The 16,824-nt window shown below is 53.3% G+C and overlaps 5 protein-coding genes across 5 annotated transcripts; 2 read left to right on the top strand and 3 right to left on the bottom strand.

The window, feature by feature from the left end:
• Positions 1–104: 104 nt before the first annotated feature.
• C8A04DRAFT_32748 (ankyrin repeat-containing domain protein) lies at positions 105–5,465 on the bottom strand (the record flags this gene model as incomplete). The annotated part of the gene is made up of 4 exons (XM_062782209.1): positions 105–4,120; positions 4,196–4,265; positions 4,318–4,662; positions 4,741–5,465. Coding segments are annotated over 4 exons (5,156 nt in total), but the record flags the coding sequence as incomplete, so codon positions are not given.
• A 387-nt stretch (positions 5,466–5,852) lies between these two features.
• C8A04DRAFT_32747 (uncharacterized protein) lies at positions 5,853–7,804 on the top strand (the record flags this gene model as incomplete). The annotated part of the gene is made up of 5 exons (XM_062782208.1): positions 5,853–5,960; positions 6,048–6,131; positions 6,204–7,112; positions 7,201–7,474; positions 7,545–7,804. 5 exons carry the CDS (start codon positions 5,853–5,855, stop codon positions 7,802–7,804), a joined length of 1,635 nt encoding a protein of 544 aa, XP_062633153.1.
• A 558-nt stretch (positions 7,805–8,362) lies between these two features.
• C8A04DRAFT_15546 (uncharacterized protein) lies at positions 8,363–9,346 on the bottom strand (the record flags this gene model as incomplete). The annotated part of the gene is made up of 1 exon (XM_062778526.1): positions 8,363–9,346. One exon carries the CDS (start codon positions 9,344–9,346, stop codon positions 8,363–8,365), a length of 984 nt encoding a protein of 327 aa, XP_062633152.1.
• Positions 9,347–10,835: 1,489 nt separating this feature from the next.
• Positions 10,836–12,050, bottom strand: C8A04DRAFT_15559 (uncharacterized protein; the record flags this gene model as incomplete). The annotated part of the gene is made up of 3 exons (XM_062778530.1): positions 10,836–11,249; positions 11,331–11,683; positions 11,807–12,050. 3 exons carry the CDS (start codon positions 12,048–12,050, stop codon positions 10,836–10,838), a joined length of 1,011 nt encoding a protein of 336 aa, XP_062633151.1.
• A 2,030-nt stretch (positions 12,051–14,080) lies between these two features.
• On the top strand, positions 14,081–15,893 carry C8A04DRAFT_32744 (uncharacterized protein; the record flags this gene model as incomplete). The annotated part of the gene is made up of 2 exons (XM_062782207.1): positions 14,081–14,470; positions 14,553–15,893. 2 exons carry the CDS (start codon positions 14,081–14,083, stop codon positions 15,891–15,893), a joined length of 1,731 nt encoding a protein of 576 aa, XP_062633150.1.
• Between the last annotated feature and the right edge of the window lie 931 nt (positions 15,894–16,824).

The raw sequence follows: 16,824 nt of genomic DNA, 5'->3' as shown, positions 1-16,824 counted from the left end.
GCTCATGGCCAAGGCCTTGCGAGGGCATGGCCCTAGGCCTGAGCCCTTGACACTGAATACAGTTTTTTCCCAGGATGGTATTGAAGCATTGCCATTAGTCGCACCATCCATCGATATCGGCACCCCCGTCCAGTAGCATCTGTACAATCTCCTCATGGGCTTCAGAGGAAGCCGCCCATACAGAGATGATATACCTGTCCGGTGGATTGAAGTTGACACCCTTCTCTAGCAGCATCTGCACGATCTCCTTGTAGCCTTTGACAGAAGCCACCTGTAGAGCGTTGCTGTATAAGGTGCCTTGTGCATTGACGTCGGCAACCCCCTCCAGCAGCATCTGTACGATCTCCTTATGGCCTTCAGAAGAAGCCGCCTGCAGAGCGTTGCAATACCTGCCCTGTGCATTGATATCGGTACCCGTGTCTAGCAGCATCTGTACGATCTCCTTATGGCCTTTAGAAGAAGCTACCTGTAGAGTGTTGCAATACCTGCCTTGTGCATTGACGTCGGCACCCCCTTCCAGCAGCATCTGTACGATCTCCTTATAGCCTTCAGAGGAAGCTAAATACAGAGCGTTGCCGAAGTCGCCGCCCTGTAGATTGATGTTGACACCCTTCTCTAGCAGCATCTGCACGATCTCCTTGTAGCCGTTGATAGAAGCCACCCATAGAGCGTTGCGATACAAGGTGCCTTGTGCATTGATGTCGGCACCGCCCTCCAGCAGCATCTGCACAATCTCCTTATGGCCTTGAGAGGAAGCCAAATACAGAGGGTTGCGGGAGTCGCTGCCCTGTGAATTGATGTTGACACCCTTCTCTAGCAGCATCTGTACGATCTCCTTATGGCCTTCAGAAGAAGCCACCTGTAGAGCGTTGCTATATAAGGTGCCTTGTACATTGACGTCGGCACCTCCCTCTAGCAGCATCTGTACAATATCCTTGTAGCCTTTAAAAGAAGCTGCCTGTAGAGCTTTGCGATACAAGGTGCCTTGTGCATTGATGTCGGCACCCGTGTCTAGCAGCATCTTTACGATCTCCTTGTGGCCTTGAGAGGAAGCCAAATACAGAGGGTTATCGAAGGCGCTGCCCTGTGGATTGATGTTGACACCCTTCTCTAGCAGCATCTGCACGATCTCCTTGTAGCCTTTGACAGAAGCCACCCATAGAGCGTTGCGATACAAGGTGCCTTGTGCATTGATGTCGGCACCGCCCTCCAGCAGCATCTGCACGATCTCCTTATGGCCTTGAGAGGAAGCCAAATACAGAGGGTTGCGGGAGTCGCTGCCCTGTGAATTGATGTTGACACCCTTCTCTAGCAGCATCTGTACGATCTCCTTATGGCCTTCAGAAGAAGCTGCCTGCAGAGCGTTGCTATATAAGGTGCCTTGTACATTGACGTCGGCACCCCCCTCCAGCAGCATCTGTACGATCTCCTTGTAGCCTTTAAAAGAAGCTGCCTGTAGAGCGTTGCGATACAAGGTGCCTTGTGCATTGATGTCGGCACCCCCCTCCAGCAGCATCTGCACGATCTCCTTATGGCCTTTAAAGGAAGCTGCCTGCAGAGCGTTGCTATATAAGGGGCCTTGTACATTGACGTCGGCACCCCCCTCCAGCAGCATCTGTACGATCTCCTTATGGCCTTGAAAGGAAGCCAAATACAGAGGGTTACCGAAGTCGCCGCCCTGTGGATTGATGTTGACACCCTTCTCTAGCAGCATCTGTACAATCTCCTTGTAGCCTTTAAAAGAAGCCGCCTGTAGAGCGTTGCGATATAAGGTGCCTTGTGCATTGATGTCGGCACCCGTGTCTAGCAGCATCTTTACGATCTCCTTGTGGCCTCCAGAGGAAGCCGTATACAGAATATCGTCGAAGTCGTCGCCCTGTATATTGACGTTGGCACCCTTCCCCAGCAGCACCTGCACGATCTCCTTGTGACCCTGCTCGAGTAGCGCAATGACCTCTTTGAGCTGGCCGTTGGCTCGGTAGGCTACTGCGAGCTCTCGATGCGACGCAAGCCGGTCGGGGTGGTCTTCGGCGAGGGTTTTAGCCTGAATGGCGACGACCTGCTCGAGTAGCGCAACGGCCTCTTTGGCCTGGCCGTTGGCTCGGTAGGCTGTGGAGTACAGCTTGCATCCGGTTGTTTCTTTGCCCACGTCCCCAGTATCGTGGGTATTATGACCAGGCGCTATAAGCTGCTCATCCCCGCCATCGTGGTCGGCGGCATCTAGTCCATGGCCCGCCCAGCTGTCCATGCCCTCCTCGGCGCGTGCCACGATCTCTTCTTTGTTCCACAGAAAATCGCGTAGGTCCTGCCGATTTACATTGAGATCCTGAGGGCTCCAGTCGTGCTCGAGGACGCGCAAGACGCCCACGCTTCCCCTCTGGCCCTCATTTGCTGCAATGGTCTTAGCTACGCGACCGTGTGTATTCTGCATCGTCGTTTTGGCTCCTTTGTCCCTCAGGATGTGCAGGATCTTCCATCTGTCGAGCTTGGCGGTGACGTGAACTGCCGTGTTGCCCATCTTGTCAATGGCGTTGAGCGGGGCTCCGGCTTCGATGAGAGACCGGACGATCTCTACCGAGCCGCTTATGACGCCGCAGTGCAACGGAGTTCCGTACTTGTTATTATTCAAATCCAGCTTTGGCCCGACCTTCAGGAGGCTCGAGACCACCTCTGCTCGTCCGCCCAAACACGCCCGGTGCAGCGCGGTCATTCCGAACTTGTCCGTGTGGTTCACGTCCGCTTTGCTTTGGGTGAGGAGCTTGCAGATGGTCGCCGAGGTGCAATAATGCAAAGGCGTGCAGCCCAAGTCGTCCTCGACATGCAGCAGGCCGGGCCTCTTTTCGAGGATCCATCCCACAACCAGGCCTGACTCTCCCGTCGCGGCGAGGTGGAGTGGCGTCCTCCCGGCATGGTCTCGGGGGGTAGGGACGGAGGCACTGAGCTGTGGAGCATACGCGTTGATGAGCTCTGGAATCTCCAAAGCCTCCGGTGCGTCGTGGCGTGACGCGATTTGGACTGTAAAGTGAATCGGGAAGTTGAAGATGCGCTCGTCCTCGGGTGAGTGAAACCGGGTTGCCGCAAGCTCGGGGGAGGCGCGAAGGAGCGAGGCTGAGACATCGCGATCTTGGAAGTCGATGGCTTGCATCAATGCCGTCATTCCGTTGGGAACCACAGCCGCGAGCGATTGGATGCTCTGGATAATCCGAATTGTGCGATCTAGTTGTTCTCCGTGTCCTAAACCGTGCATGGCGAGGCGTTCAAGGGGCGTCGAGAAGCTCAAGGCGCAGCCTAGGGGCGAGAGGGTCCGTTGCCTCCCCGGAGCTGAGTTCTCAATAAGATATTGAAGGATGTCGCTGCAGTGGTACCTCGCCGCGATATGAAAGGCAGTCCACTGTCGTCGAGGATCTTTGGGCCGGAACTGGACCTCGGCATAGACTGGCGAGAATGGATCGGCGCCTAGCTTCAGGAGAGCCTTCACTGTCATGAGAGAGTTGACCGAAATAGCGACAGCTAGCGGGCTTCCTAGAAACTTCAAAGGCCATTGGCTGTGGACCTCTCTTTCGGCGGAAAACGGCAAGTTCACCAGCGCCGCCAGATGGCCATCTTCTGGTTTGCGGAGCATATCAACGACTCGGTCGAGGACCTTCTGGTCTTGAAAAGCGAAGAGCCAATGTAACGGGCCATAGCCGTCAATGGTTGATGGACATAGACAAGCTGTTTCGTTGAAGAGGATTTGGGCTGCTGACTCGTTTCCTTCGTAGAAGGCTTCCACGAGAGGCGGCATTCCCGCTAACGAATCGGGATTGGACTGAAGCAACCTCAAGACTTGGCTGACGTAACGGCTATGGTCATTATGCGGGACGAGCTCTTCAGGCGTCGCAAGAAGATGCGAAAAAACCTCCGCAACTGGATGGCCCCCTTCTTTAGCCATGCGAGCAAAGTTGAAGGCTTTCCGCAAATTTCGTTCCGTCCCAAAGCCAATGTGGTGGCAAAGCGCCATCTGCCAAATGGTCTGGCTGCTATCTTTAGCCGACTTGTTTTGATACGAAAGCTCGAGGCCGTGGAAGATCTGTTGCTGATGTACCCAGTAAATATCTCTGTCGTTGTCTAGACGGAACATCTGCCATGCGAAGAGTGGTTAGAGCCAATAGACTCGAGAGAGTACCTGCAAGCCCAGAGCTGCCGGGGAACAAACCTCGTAGGTCTGCTTGGGGTTCTCGATGTGAAGCGCAAGTTGAGCTTTCAGAACGGCAGCGTTACTCGAACTGTGCCACCGTCAGAATTAGCCAAGATATACGGATTGAGTTTGGAACTTGCTTCCACCGCGTTGAGAGTGGCAGGTCTCGAGCATCGCGTACGCGCATAGCCGGATCCTTCTGCAGGGTCTTGTGCAGAGCAATCCGAAGGAACATGGACGGTCCCAAATTTTGCGACTGAGGTACCGAACGCTTTGCGATTCGGAGCCAATCTCCGGAGCCGAAGCCGGTTTCATTTTCTTTGGCGTCTTCCGTCAGCTTCTTTTCCTTTAGATAACTCAAGTACTCCTGGCCTCCTATGCACGACTCCCAGATGAGAAGCCCAAATGCCCAAATATCACACTTTGGGAGATCTTCCCAGTCAATGGGATAGTTGATTTGGTCTTCTACTTCAGGGGCGTTGTATCTGGCAGGCATATCAGCGACTCGATCAATGTCAAGTAACGGTTCAGCATCTAGAGAGTGTGGAAAATGTGATACTCACATCAGTGTCCCTGAGTACATCAACGAGGCTCGATCGCCGCCCTTGCGCCCATCGTTCAGGACAAGCGCATGGCCGAAATCGGCGATCTTCACCAGCGCTTTGGCAGGACGATCCCAGGACGGGAAGACCAGTACATTGTCCAATTTGACATCCCCGTGGACAATACCGCATATGTGCAAGGCGGCAAGCCCTAACGCAACATCGCCAAGGAGTATCTCAATCTCGGATAGCGGAGGTCTGCTCCTTCTGATATGATCTCGCAGAGTCCCGAACTCGGCGTAGTCCACGACAACGTAAGGCATGAGGATGTTGCCATTTGCTCTCCACCCGTATCCAAGCGCGGACATGATGTTGGGGTGGGCTCTGAAGGGGCGGTGTCGCATGATCTCAAGTTCCAAGATGACCGACTTCAGTCGCCTGTGGAACAGGTTGTTGTCGCTGATTTTGAGGTGTTTGACGGCGAAAACACTCTCACCGCGGGCGGCAACGCATTTTTCGACCATGTATGTCTCCCCTTCTCCTAGGATTTCCTCCCGCGAAAAGTCCTCACAGCGATACCGCCGAAGATCCAGTACACGAGCGGCCCTGATTACATCGTCGAGGCCGTGTGCAGATTGAGATTGATTTGCCGAGAAGATTGCGCGGCTTAGACTCGAAACAGCAGTCCGGGAGAGCGAGGTATTCCAGCTCAGGGTTGAGGCAGCGGGCCCAGCTTTTTCTTCCATCGTGGCATACTCCGTCCGGTGTTTAGGGCCAGGTCAGTCACATGGGCGGAAGCTTGTTTCAGGGGTACCAGAGTAATACTTCACAACGACCTAATGCCTCTTGACGAAGTTGACAGTATGCCAGTCATTGCTCCGGTGATACTGGCTCAAGGGAGGCAAAAGCTTGAGTTCACTCACGTTACGTAGTACAATCCCCTCCTCCTGCATGAGGCTGTGAAAACCCCTCATTTGAGTGGCTGAGCCTGCTTCCGCCCCCATGATTGGCGCGTAGGACTTATGCGAAAGTCCTGGGTGGGGCGCCTCGATGAATTTCTTGATGTGTCCCTAGCCTGCTCTGGTCTCCTTGGGACGAATCTTCTGATTATCCAATGTTGACCTAGTCACATCATGGACCCAGTCGGTATTGCAGGTTTGACAATCGCGGTTCTCGACCAGCTCTGGAAGATTGGAAATGGAACGGCAGAGTTGATTTCCAACTATCGCGATTTTGACAACGTAAGTGTCCCAAGTGAACCTAGGGGTTTGAACAACTGCGACACCAGACACCAACCGATCCTTGTCCAAATATCTAATTCCACACAGGACACGAAAGCGCTCGAGGACAAGATTCGGGATGAGAACAACCGGACTAAAGCCTTGAGAATGCTACTGCTCGACCCCTGTAGCGTAGGTCGACCATCATCGAGATATGTGAACGAAACTCGGAATTCCATGAGGCCTGACCAGAAGCTTATCTAGACATATGGCGGCGAATCGCTCTTCGAACAGTTTGACGTTGACGTGCAAGAGCAGATCCACATCTTTCTCGAACAAGCATCGGATGTCCTGGATCAAGCGCACCAACTTATGCACCGTCGTCAGAGGACCGAGGGTTATGAATCAACGCATCAACTAAGGCTTCCATTAATGACGACCAAGTTACCGAGGTCTAGCGTCGCTTCGCCGACGTCGTATCCGTCAGTTTCGAGACGTCCAAGGTCGTTGGAGCGGATACGGTGGTCTCTGCTCGACAAGAAACGAGTGGAAACCATAGTCGCCGAGTTCAGCGAGCTCAACTGCCGCATTCACGAGAGCATCAAGCTTTGGTGTCTCGGAACATCGATAGGCGTCGACCTACGGCACTTGAGACACCTTGAAAAAAACCATAACTCCCAGATTCTGGGCTTTGACGTTGACGCTCGTCTGCAAATCGCCACAAGCCAGGCCGCAGAACACGCCATGAGCCTCGAAGTAAGCCGGTCAGTGCTGATCGAGTCGTCCGAGATTCATAGAGTCGGAGACAAATTCGGCATCATACGCGGGGACGGGCAAGCCGTCCTGCTCGAATATCGTTCCTATTCCCCCGAGGCACCCGTGCCTGTCGAACTAGATGATCGAACTCGAGATCTCATCGACAAGTTGGCGAATCTTCTGCATCAGCCAAAGGAAATCGTCTTCCGGACACCGAACTGTGTGGGCTGGTTCCGAGAGGCAAAAGAAAATAAGGTCGCCTACATTTTCAACGTTCCGGAAGGGTTCGATCCTTCGCCCATCAGCCTATTGGATGTCCTGAAATCAAAGGATCCCCCGGCGCCATCTCTCAGCCAGAGATTCTGGCTGGCCCTGAGGCTTTCGAAATGCATCTCGCAGCTTCAGTTAGTGAAATGGGTAAGGGCTTACTTTATTGAGCATGACGCTGGCTCAAATCCAAGACTCGTTGAACTGAGAAGCTCACAGTGTGGTTCATCCATTCCAGGTGCACGAGAGCTTTCGCAGCGAGAATATCCTCTTCTTCCCAAGCATGAACAAGGACCAAGCCGGCGCTTCATCAGCTCGGGTCCTTGACTTCTCAGAACCATGGGTTCTCGGATTTGAATTCAGCCGGCCAGAAACATACTTCTCGCACGGGCACGCCGACACTTGCTTGACCCGGGATGTGTACCGTCACCCGGACAGACAGCAGAGACCAACGCAGTTGTTCAGCAAAATCCACGACATTTACGCTCTCGGCGTTGTGCTTCTCGAAATAGGTTTGTGATTCAATCCCATCACGGAAGCATCGGACAATCACCTTTTACTGACTGGGATTTTTCCCGGAAGGCCTCTGGCAACCTGCGCTAAGTCTCGACAAGGATGGCTTTGCCTCGGCGCAGAACCCGCAGAGCATAAAGAAACATCTCTTACGACACGCCGAAAAGAGGCTTGGAGTCAAGATGGGGACCAAATACCAAGGCGCTGTCATCAAGTGCCTCACTGGTGATTTCGACGTAAAGGATGATAACAAGGAGGACTTGAAGTTGCAGCAGGCGTTTAGGTCGGATGTTGTGGATGTGCTACAACGAGCTGCCGATAGTATCTGACATTTGAATGGAGGTTGTGGTTTGGTCAGAGTTGAGAACAAACTGCTTTAGTATACAGGCTGCGGGTGGCTCTCTTGACAGCAGCAGGCTCGCTTGCTAATAGCATTGATTAAATTGCTTTAGATACAATTACCACATCTCACACCTTTTTTGATATCGCAATTTATCACATGAAGTCCTTAATTGGCGAATCCTTTTATAAGTCCGCATCTAGCTTTACTACTTTTACCCTAGATATGACTTCTGACGTATAAATAGGCATGAAAGGTTGCAACATGCATTCTCCATCACAAAATTAGGTAGTCACATAATTAATTAATTATTGCCAATGTGTTAAGTAGTGGGTACTGATTGTCGTATTTTTATCAGCATCGCGCACTCATTTAATTATTATGTATCAAATACATATCAAAGCTCGCACTCATCAACCCATTTACGCCGCCGCCATGATTCTCGTTCATCCTAGACCGATCATCCACCCAACTTCATCCACCCCGTCCTCATCATAATTACTCCCCCCCCTTCCCCATCAACATCCTCCCCCCTCTCATCCACCCTTCATTTCCCCGAGTGACCAACACTAGGAGGTGACGAAGGTGGCGGAGATGGCGGCAGTGTCTGTGACTGTGATGACGACGACGACGGCGAGATATAAGCAACCAACAACCCCGCCACATACACCCCATCAACAGCCACAACCCCCAACAACCTCGGCACACCCACATCCGCCGTCCGACCCCGCGACTCCAGAATGCGCAAGTGTCGTTGTAAAGCCTGTGTCATACGCTCTGCTTTTTGTTGCTGCCCTTCGTTGTCGTCGTCGTCGTCGTCCTGATTTTGGTCGGAGGAGAAGGTTTTGAGGAAACAGACTGTTTTTGTTCCTGACCCGGTTAGGTCGACAAGCATTTGGGTTGGGAATTTGGATCCGCTTGTCCCTGAGCCCCTCCCACTTCCATTCCCATAGCTGGGATGGCGAAACGATACCTGCACAGCTGAAGGATGGAGGAAGGGCACGTGCTGGGCTAGCGCGGAGAGCAAGGCCGGGTTATTGACGGTGACGAAATCGGGGTTATTAGCCGCAGACGAAGTCGCGGGTGGTGTCTGAGAGAGTACAGGTTTCGGGGTGTCATTCGTCGCTTCCAGTCGGCAGTGGTATTCCTCTGGGAAAAGGTAGTCCGACAGTAGGGGCTGGACGGCGCCGGAGGCAAGCTTTTGCGGGTCAAACGCGGGCGGGAGATCTGGAGCAATTTGGGAGAGGAGGGGCTGGAAGAGGGTGAGGAGGTGGGTGTGGAATTGTGTGATGATGGGGTTCTCGTCGTCGTCGTGTTCGTCTGTTTCCGTGTCTTGTTGGGCTGCGGCGAGAAAAGCGCGGTACTGCGAAGTTACCGCTGGGGAGTTGCGGAAGTAGGCCGGGGATATCTCGACGTGAAAGTCCCGGGCGTGATAGCGGATTGTGGTTGTGCAGGTGTCGTCGTCTGGGCCGAAACGGTTGAGCACCACCTCGCCAGTCTTGTGACCGTGTCCGACATGCGGAGCGTGCATCTTGGAGGGGGTGTGTGTCTTAAAAGTAGGGGCCCTAGGGGATGATTGGTGTCGACTCTCGGAGGAGTGTAATTGGTGTTGGCTGTCGGCGGGTTTGAACTTTGGTGTGGAACAGATCGCGTTTATGGTGGAACGGAGAAAATAACCTTAAATCAAGAGGTTTCACTGTCAAACCCGGGATCGGATAACCGGTGTGTGGTGGGTTCTCGGGGACTTAAATCCAAGACTCCAGCCGACGTCGCCCGGATTCAATACTTCCAGGTTCATACGGGGGGCCAAAGTCCCCTCAGATTTGTCAAGATTGTGACGACGGATTGCAGCAGCCGACACCTCGCGGAACACAAGCCGATCCGCCTACGGAGCGGTACCACCAACGCCACGGCATTATTGGACAAAGCCCATGGGCTGTGCATGCCGCGGACACGGGTATTTTGGGCCCCACGGCGGCGCACACACATCGCGACACGGGCCAGCAGGATTTGATGAGGAATTATTCCCGTGTGCTGAAAGTTATGTCTGCTTTTTCTTTCTTTTTTTCCTGTCGGGTCCCCAAATGCAAGGGGGGTGCACCATGCAGGACCCGACAGGCTGGGGTCGCGGCCTGTGGGAAGCAGCCGTTGCGCCCGATGGGCCAATCACCAGCGCTCTGGGAATGCACTGCGAGCCTGTGACGGCTTGTTTTCTGCCATGGAGCACACCCACACCACGCCAGGAGAGGAATAGCGAATAAACCCGGGGAAACCATGGCCCGAAATGCTTTTCGTTCTTCCAAGGTTGGGAGACCCGAAGGGCGCGTTGAGCTTCTTGCTTCATCGGTTTCCTCGGACAGTCGCGCTTGGCTTTTTAGGAGAACTTGGTGCAGCAACATTGCCGGTTGAGGGGTGGAAAAGAAAAGAGCCAGCTGCTTCAGACTGTCCCACGGCCTGGACATTCAGATGACCCCACCCCATACATATAACCCCAACCCTGGAGCGCGCCCGCCCAGCCGCCATACATCAGTCGCTAAATCGCTAAAAACCCAGATTTGATCCGGCTTACTATGCATTATTGTACGCGTTCAAGATGCTGGGGGGACGCCTTCCAGGGTTGGGGTTATGTTTAGGTGGGATCAATGACACGAGGAATCTGGATTTAGACTCACGTGCAACCATCTATATCTAATCATGGTGTGTGACCGAACTCCGGCCGTCGAGAAGATTGAACGTTATCTTTATTTGTGAGACTTTCTTATTCTAACGCTGTCCAACCCCGTAACGTGGTTTCCATTCTCCCAACTCACATGAAGATTCCTCTCGAACAACTGCTCTTAACAAGTCACTGGCTGTCGGGTATACTCTTCTTCAACTATCGACTTAGCTGAGGTAGTGGAAGATATGAAAATTCTGTGCTAGGGAAGGAAAAGGGAAGGAGAAATTAAACAATGTGTTTGGGGACAGGGGCCGGAAAAGAAAATGGACACCAGACGCATCATGGCCTTCTTCTTCGTAGATCAAGCTGCAGACCTGAAAGTTTGATCAAGCTGCAGAATGACGCGAGGTCCCGGGTATGCATACCCCCTCTCAGTTCTTTCCCTCCGACAACGCTCTTTCGCTTCCCCCATGTCCCAATGTGGCTCGTAATTGAATTCGTTCGTGACAGATGTGGTATTACGAAGATCTTTCTCAGTACGAGGACGAAGGCGGCGCTCCCATGGATCGCGCCAAACACCGGTCCTCAGGATGGGACTCTCGGGATCGAAACGTTGACCGTTGTTCGGACCGGGTAGGATGGGAAGCGGGCACTGCTCGGGCGAAGGGGTGGTTTCGGAGAGGAGGAAATCTACCAGATCTTCCACTTGGCCGTCGAGAAAGCGGCAGATACGGTAGATGGTGCGTTTTCGGTCTGCGATCGTATAGACACCGTCCTAGAGCGTGGTACTAGTCAAACAAAACCCATTCAAAGTAATGTCCCCCACCTACACTATGATCGAACAACTCACGCCTACGTTATCCTCCATTATCGGGTCACGCCGATCAAACACAATCACACCGCCCAAGATGCGGGCCTCGGCCCAATATCCCACACTGTCTGCTATTCCACCCGGGTATTGGTCGTAATCGCGGTACCAGGGGTGACAGAATAGGGTCTCTGGAAATGTCTTGGGGTAGAATCGGGCGTCGGACTCCGAAGGACGCCATTTACCAAGGGCATCTTCCTTGTGCCGGCTCCGGTCCTGCCGATAAAGCCAAGCGCCGATCTGGTGGACACATCTGGCCACAAGCTCGACCAAAGCCCGAGGGCGTTCAGGAACGGTGTGTTGATACCAAAGGAGGAGCTGAATCGTATGTAAGTCAGTACCTAAGGATACGTTTGGAAAAGTCGGGATCGTTGGTGAATTTCTACGCACGTTTTTCGGCATTAGAAATTTCCCAATGTCCAAGCCGGAGCACAAGGTCTGTGCCTCTTCGAGGACCCCGGGACAGAGTTCGTTGTGATCAGTGAATAACGGGTGCCTGAAATAAGGGGGCGGTAGATATGTGTCACGGGCTACATCCGATAACGGCAATCCGTCGACTATTTGAGTGTAGGTTTGTTTCGCAAGATCTGTCGATAAAACGTTGGTGATGGCGCGTGTTAAGATCTCACGGCTGTGATCGTTCAGGGAGGCGATCGGAAGGTAGACCTCCTCGTAGTCGTGTATGTGGCCGTCTCTGCGGAGATCCATTGTTGTGATGTCGATGTCCTGTCTCTGTTTTCTTGTCTTGCATCACTTCATGTTCCTGAATCTGGATGGATCCCTGACTCGGATTTGAAGAAGATCCTTTTTTGATTAATTAATGTTGTGATGAAGAGAGGACAGGGAGGTTTCCACGAGCAGCTTGAGCCGGAATTCTGGGAATTTTTACTAGTGCAAGAAACCAACACAGCAAGGGAGGGCGTTAGCACAGCCGTCAACCGCTGCATGCGGCTTCCAAGGCGGCTACGTTAACTAGCCCGGTTGGTTGTTGTTCAGCTCAACTGCGCCAATACAGTGTTTTAATCGGACACTGGCACTGTCCTGCGCACTGTACTGACGAGGCAACGTTTGGGAACAATGCTCATTGCCGCCAACATGTCTCTGGCGTCGACATTACTGGAATAATGGATATCGGGATTCAGATGAAGAATACCTAGGTACTTGGACTCCGGAGCGGCAAGGCACCCACCCCTACAACCGCCGGCCGATGGCACCGCGCCGCTCGTCCGATCTGAGCCACGCGGTCAGCAGCAACAGCAACAGCAACGGCCACAATGCTTTGGATGAAAGACTGGCACGAGATTCCCCTTGATGACGCAGAAACTTAAACTTGCCCTTTCCACCCCATCCAGTTGGTGTTGTGAGAATAAGTGGCAGCAGTAAATAAGCTTTGAACCCATGTTGTGGTTGGAGGTATCTAAATCCTAACCGACCTTTACGAATTACCTAACAAAAGGTGAAGGGAGTGACGTGACTTTGGCTTGTCACTTGTAATTATACATGTAATTAGCATTTTACCGGTCTCTTCACCTGCAAAGGTCTCATTCTTCCTCTCATCTTCAAGGCCACTTCTCTCACCGAAAAAGACTTGGACGCAGGAATAATGGCGACAGTGCTACTATCAGGAAGGAAAGGAAGTCCGGGTTGCCTCTCCCGGGCTGGGTCCTGCAGCCCTGTCAGACCCCTGTCAGCCGGGCAAGCAGGGGTCGATCTGGGCTTGGCAACATTTTCTCGATCTTATCTCATGTCGACCACGATGGAAAACCATGCTGATAGGGTCTTGAATCTCGAATAAAGTGACGCCATAATTACCTTAAAATTCCGAAAGAGAAAAAAAAAACCAAAAGAGGATCGAAACTCCAAGCCCTTATGAAGATATTTACCCCACCAGCACTGCCACCACAAGTTGAGGACGGAGAGTCGTATTCTGCCCCGCCATCCGTCCTCAATTTCTGGGCCAATCAGACAGTGGCAATTGCGCCACGGCCGCAGTTTGACCACCAGCGGCCGGGCAGCCTGAGGCCGGTGTTAAAACCCATGACTCCTCGCCCGGAAGTCGAACCCGTTCCTGCCTCCTTCCCAACATCCGCAACCGCATCGTCCTCACTCTCGTCCTCACCACCAACACACCGCTTCACACCTTGTAAACACACCCTTTTTTCAGTAACTTTTGCAGTAGCATTCCAAGCGTCGACCGACGCAGTCGCAACCATGGAAGATTTCTGCGGAACACCCGGTTCAGACTTCCGATTCTGGTACTGCTGTGATTGCGCGAACGGAACCAGGTAGGATAAACCCATGTTGTGGATTGTAAATGTCGAGGTTCTAACCCTTTTTTGTAAGCTTGAAAAGTACCAGTCCCCCTCCGGGCATGCCAGCCCAAGTCACCGATGCGAATTCGGTGACAGCCAGTATACACGACGGCATAATACCGGGGGTCTAGGCGGCTCAAATCCGCCTCAACGTTCGGAGACACACGCCTTTGGGACGACACGGCGGTGCCCTGCAGCGAACGCAATCTTTTCTTTCCGTTACTTTTCCCTTTATCGGTTCTTCAGATTTTTGTTTCGACTTTTCATGCGACCCTTCTTCCATCTTTGTTACGAATTTCAACGACATCTCTCCCGTCCCCTCGGCCTATCAAGAGACCTAGAGGTCAACAAAAACAACAAACACCAAAAACATATTGGCTTGGATTTTCGGTTTCCCTTTCCCCAACCTTTTGCGCGTCTGGCTCTATGAGCCATGCTTCCGGTCGTTTCCCACACCACAACAACGACCGGATCTCGGAACCCGCCCTTTTGCTCCTGCCCGAGCTTGGAATTGACGCAGACCCGACTGACCCGGGGCAACCCGAGTTGAAGGAGAAGGTCGGTTTCAGCATCGAGGAGCAGATATCACGACCCGCAACCAGCACCCACGACAACCTCGGCGATCCGGATAGTGACCGCGGTTATGGCTACGACCCCGGGTCGGCCCGTCGGGCCCTTTGCTTCCGAGGGCGAAGGAGCCCCCCGGGCGAGGAGTTTTCCTTTCGTCGATGCAGCGGTGCGGGACCAAGATGGCTACATGTTGGGTCCCAGGTTGCGGATTTTCGTACGGTTTCCATGAAGGAGGGCGTGCGTCTGGTGATTATAGAGGAATGGTGGTGGCTAGGGGGGGCAATTACTCGCGCTGGTTGTTAATGCGGTTTGCCCTGATGCGGGCGAGACTCCCGACCTGGATCACGTCGAAAAACTGGTCCCTTCACAACAATCGCCCGCATCAGCCTGCGCGCAAACGCAACAACAACCACAACAGCAACCGCAACCGCAACCGCAACAGCAACAGCAACCAACACAAGTAAGCAACAACAATAGCGACAGCGACAGCTACAGCAACAACCCGCTCCTACGCCGCTCGTCGACGACGACCGCCGCACCATTCCACAACGAAATCACACACCCTTTTGAACCAGAGTTCTCTTACCACACCACCCTCCCCATGTCTCAGCTCGAAGGAGCACGTCCAACTCACGGCGACGTGAGTTGGGTCTTCAACCAGATGTCCACACGCAAATCATCGCCCCAGGCCTACTCTCCGCTGGACGTTTCTTCACAGCAGGAAGACCTCGGAGAGTTGGCCTGGACGGAGCCGCCTTTTTCCATGCCTGCCCCGGCAGACATGCGGCAGCTCCCGGTCACCCCACAAATGGATCTACCGCTGGACATGCCCTTCCCGGATCTTTCCGGCATGACAATGACCCAACTCCCGTTCCCGACAAACGACGCGTTTCTCTGCGCGCCGCAGTTTGACCACTACGAAGTCCCCGATTTGGACGCCATGGGCACGCTTGAGGACCTCGACGCCCAACTCATGCAGGTCCTCGACATGGATCTCCCCGCCGACTTCCCCGTCCATCCGTTGGTGTTCCCCGACGGCCCCATGGCGCTCAACCCATTTAACTTCGCGGAGCCCCTTCCCCTCCTGGACCCTACACCATCCCTCCTCTCCAGCACTCGCTCAAGTCCTGAGATGTACTCTCCGCCCGACCAGCCACTACCCTACACACCCATGTCCCCAACGCTTCCCAACCTCATCCCTATCCTGCCTCGCGTCGCAGGCCAACAAACACCCTCACCCACAACCACCAACCCCCCACAGCTACCACTCCCAGCAACCACAAACCCGACCTCGACCCCAACCTCAACAACCCCCCAAGCACCACGAACCACCCCACGCCCAGGCCGCTTCCACTGCCCCTTCCAACTCGACTCAACCTCTCCCTTGCCTATCCCCAGCGATCTCTCCACCCTCACCCCGCGCTGCACCCAACCCTTCAAAGACGCCCGCATGCTCAACCGCCATCTCAGGGCAAAGCACCGCGCCTACGCTGAAGCGCACAACATCCCGTCTGAGAAGGCAAGGTGCACGGTGTGTGGAATGGAGGGGAGGAGGGATAATATAGAGAGGCATATGGAGACGCAGCATGGGATTGGGGGCGCGGGGACGGATACTGGGGCGGGGAAAGGGGGGAAGGGGAAGGGGTCTAAGGGGAGAAGGAGGAAGTGAAGTCGTTATTGAGTGGCTTTGGGAGTTCGGTCAATTTAAATGGGTAGGGTAAGGTTCTAAAAGGTAGGGAGTCCGGTGCATTTCGAAGTGGTAAAACGACTTGGATTTGGGTGGGTTGGTATCTGCTCCTCTGGTTCTTCCCCGTTTCACTTTTTTGGTCTTGATTTGTTAACTACTGACGGACTTTCTATGCTGGGCGTTTCTTGGGTTTGATGATAACGCCATATAAAGGGGTGGAGGAATCTCCTTTTTTTTCTTAAGTGTTACGTCGTACTTGCTTACTTACTACTCCACTTAGCGTTGTGATTTTGAATAAAACGACATAAAAATTTACCTGGTGTGCCTTGTGCGTGTGTGATGTTAATTTATGGGTTGACTGATGGACAGGAGAGCAAATACCCATGCAGTGGACAAAACAGGGTGGAGGTGGGTATCGAAACACACGCATGGATTCAAACCTCGATACCTGGGTAGAATGAGCTAAGGCTAGTTACAGGCGGACAATAAAACTTACGTTGTTGGTTTCATCCGAGTCATGTGGATCGAGGTCATGGATGGAAGCTCATTTCCATGAAGCGCACAGTGTCAACCGGTTGGATGCTGCTAACCCTAACCCTAGCCTTAAGGGTTTTAATAACCCCTTAAGGGTTCATTTTCGAGTCGTTGATGGGGGATATGCTGCTGTGTTATGGACCGGTGATTACGTGTCCGCTCTTTACCTCGTTGTGTATACTTCAGTTTGCGAAAAGCTGCCTCGGTGACTTGAAGAGAGTGCCTGATTAAGATGTTACGTGTTCTCCACCGGCAAGTCACGTCTCATCGAGGGGGTCAACCCCAAATTTGGTGTAATTTCGATCCGGTAACTAGCTAATTACCTAGCAAAGGCGAACTCGGACATCCTTTCAGTGGGTGTTGCTCCTCCACGAAGAAC

Source organism: Dichotomopilus funicola (genome assembly GCF_033296635.1).
Source record: "Dichotomopilus funicola strain CBS 141.50 unplaced genomic scaffold C8A04scaffold_97, whole genome shotgun sequence".
NCBI lineage: Eukaryota > Fungi > Ascomycota > Sordariomycetes > Sordariales > Chaetomiaceae > Dichotomopilus > Dichotomopilus funicola.
The sequence above is the reverse complement of the archived record's forward strand: the minus strand, read 5'-3'. Positions and strand labels throughout refer to the sequence as shown.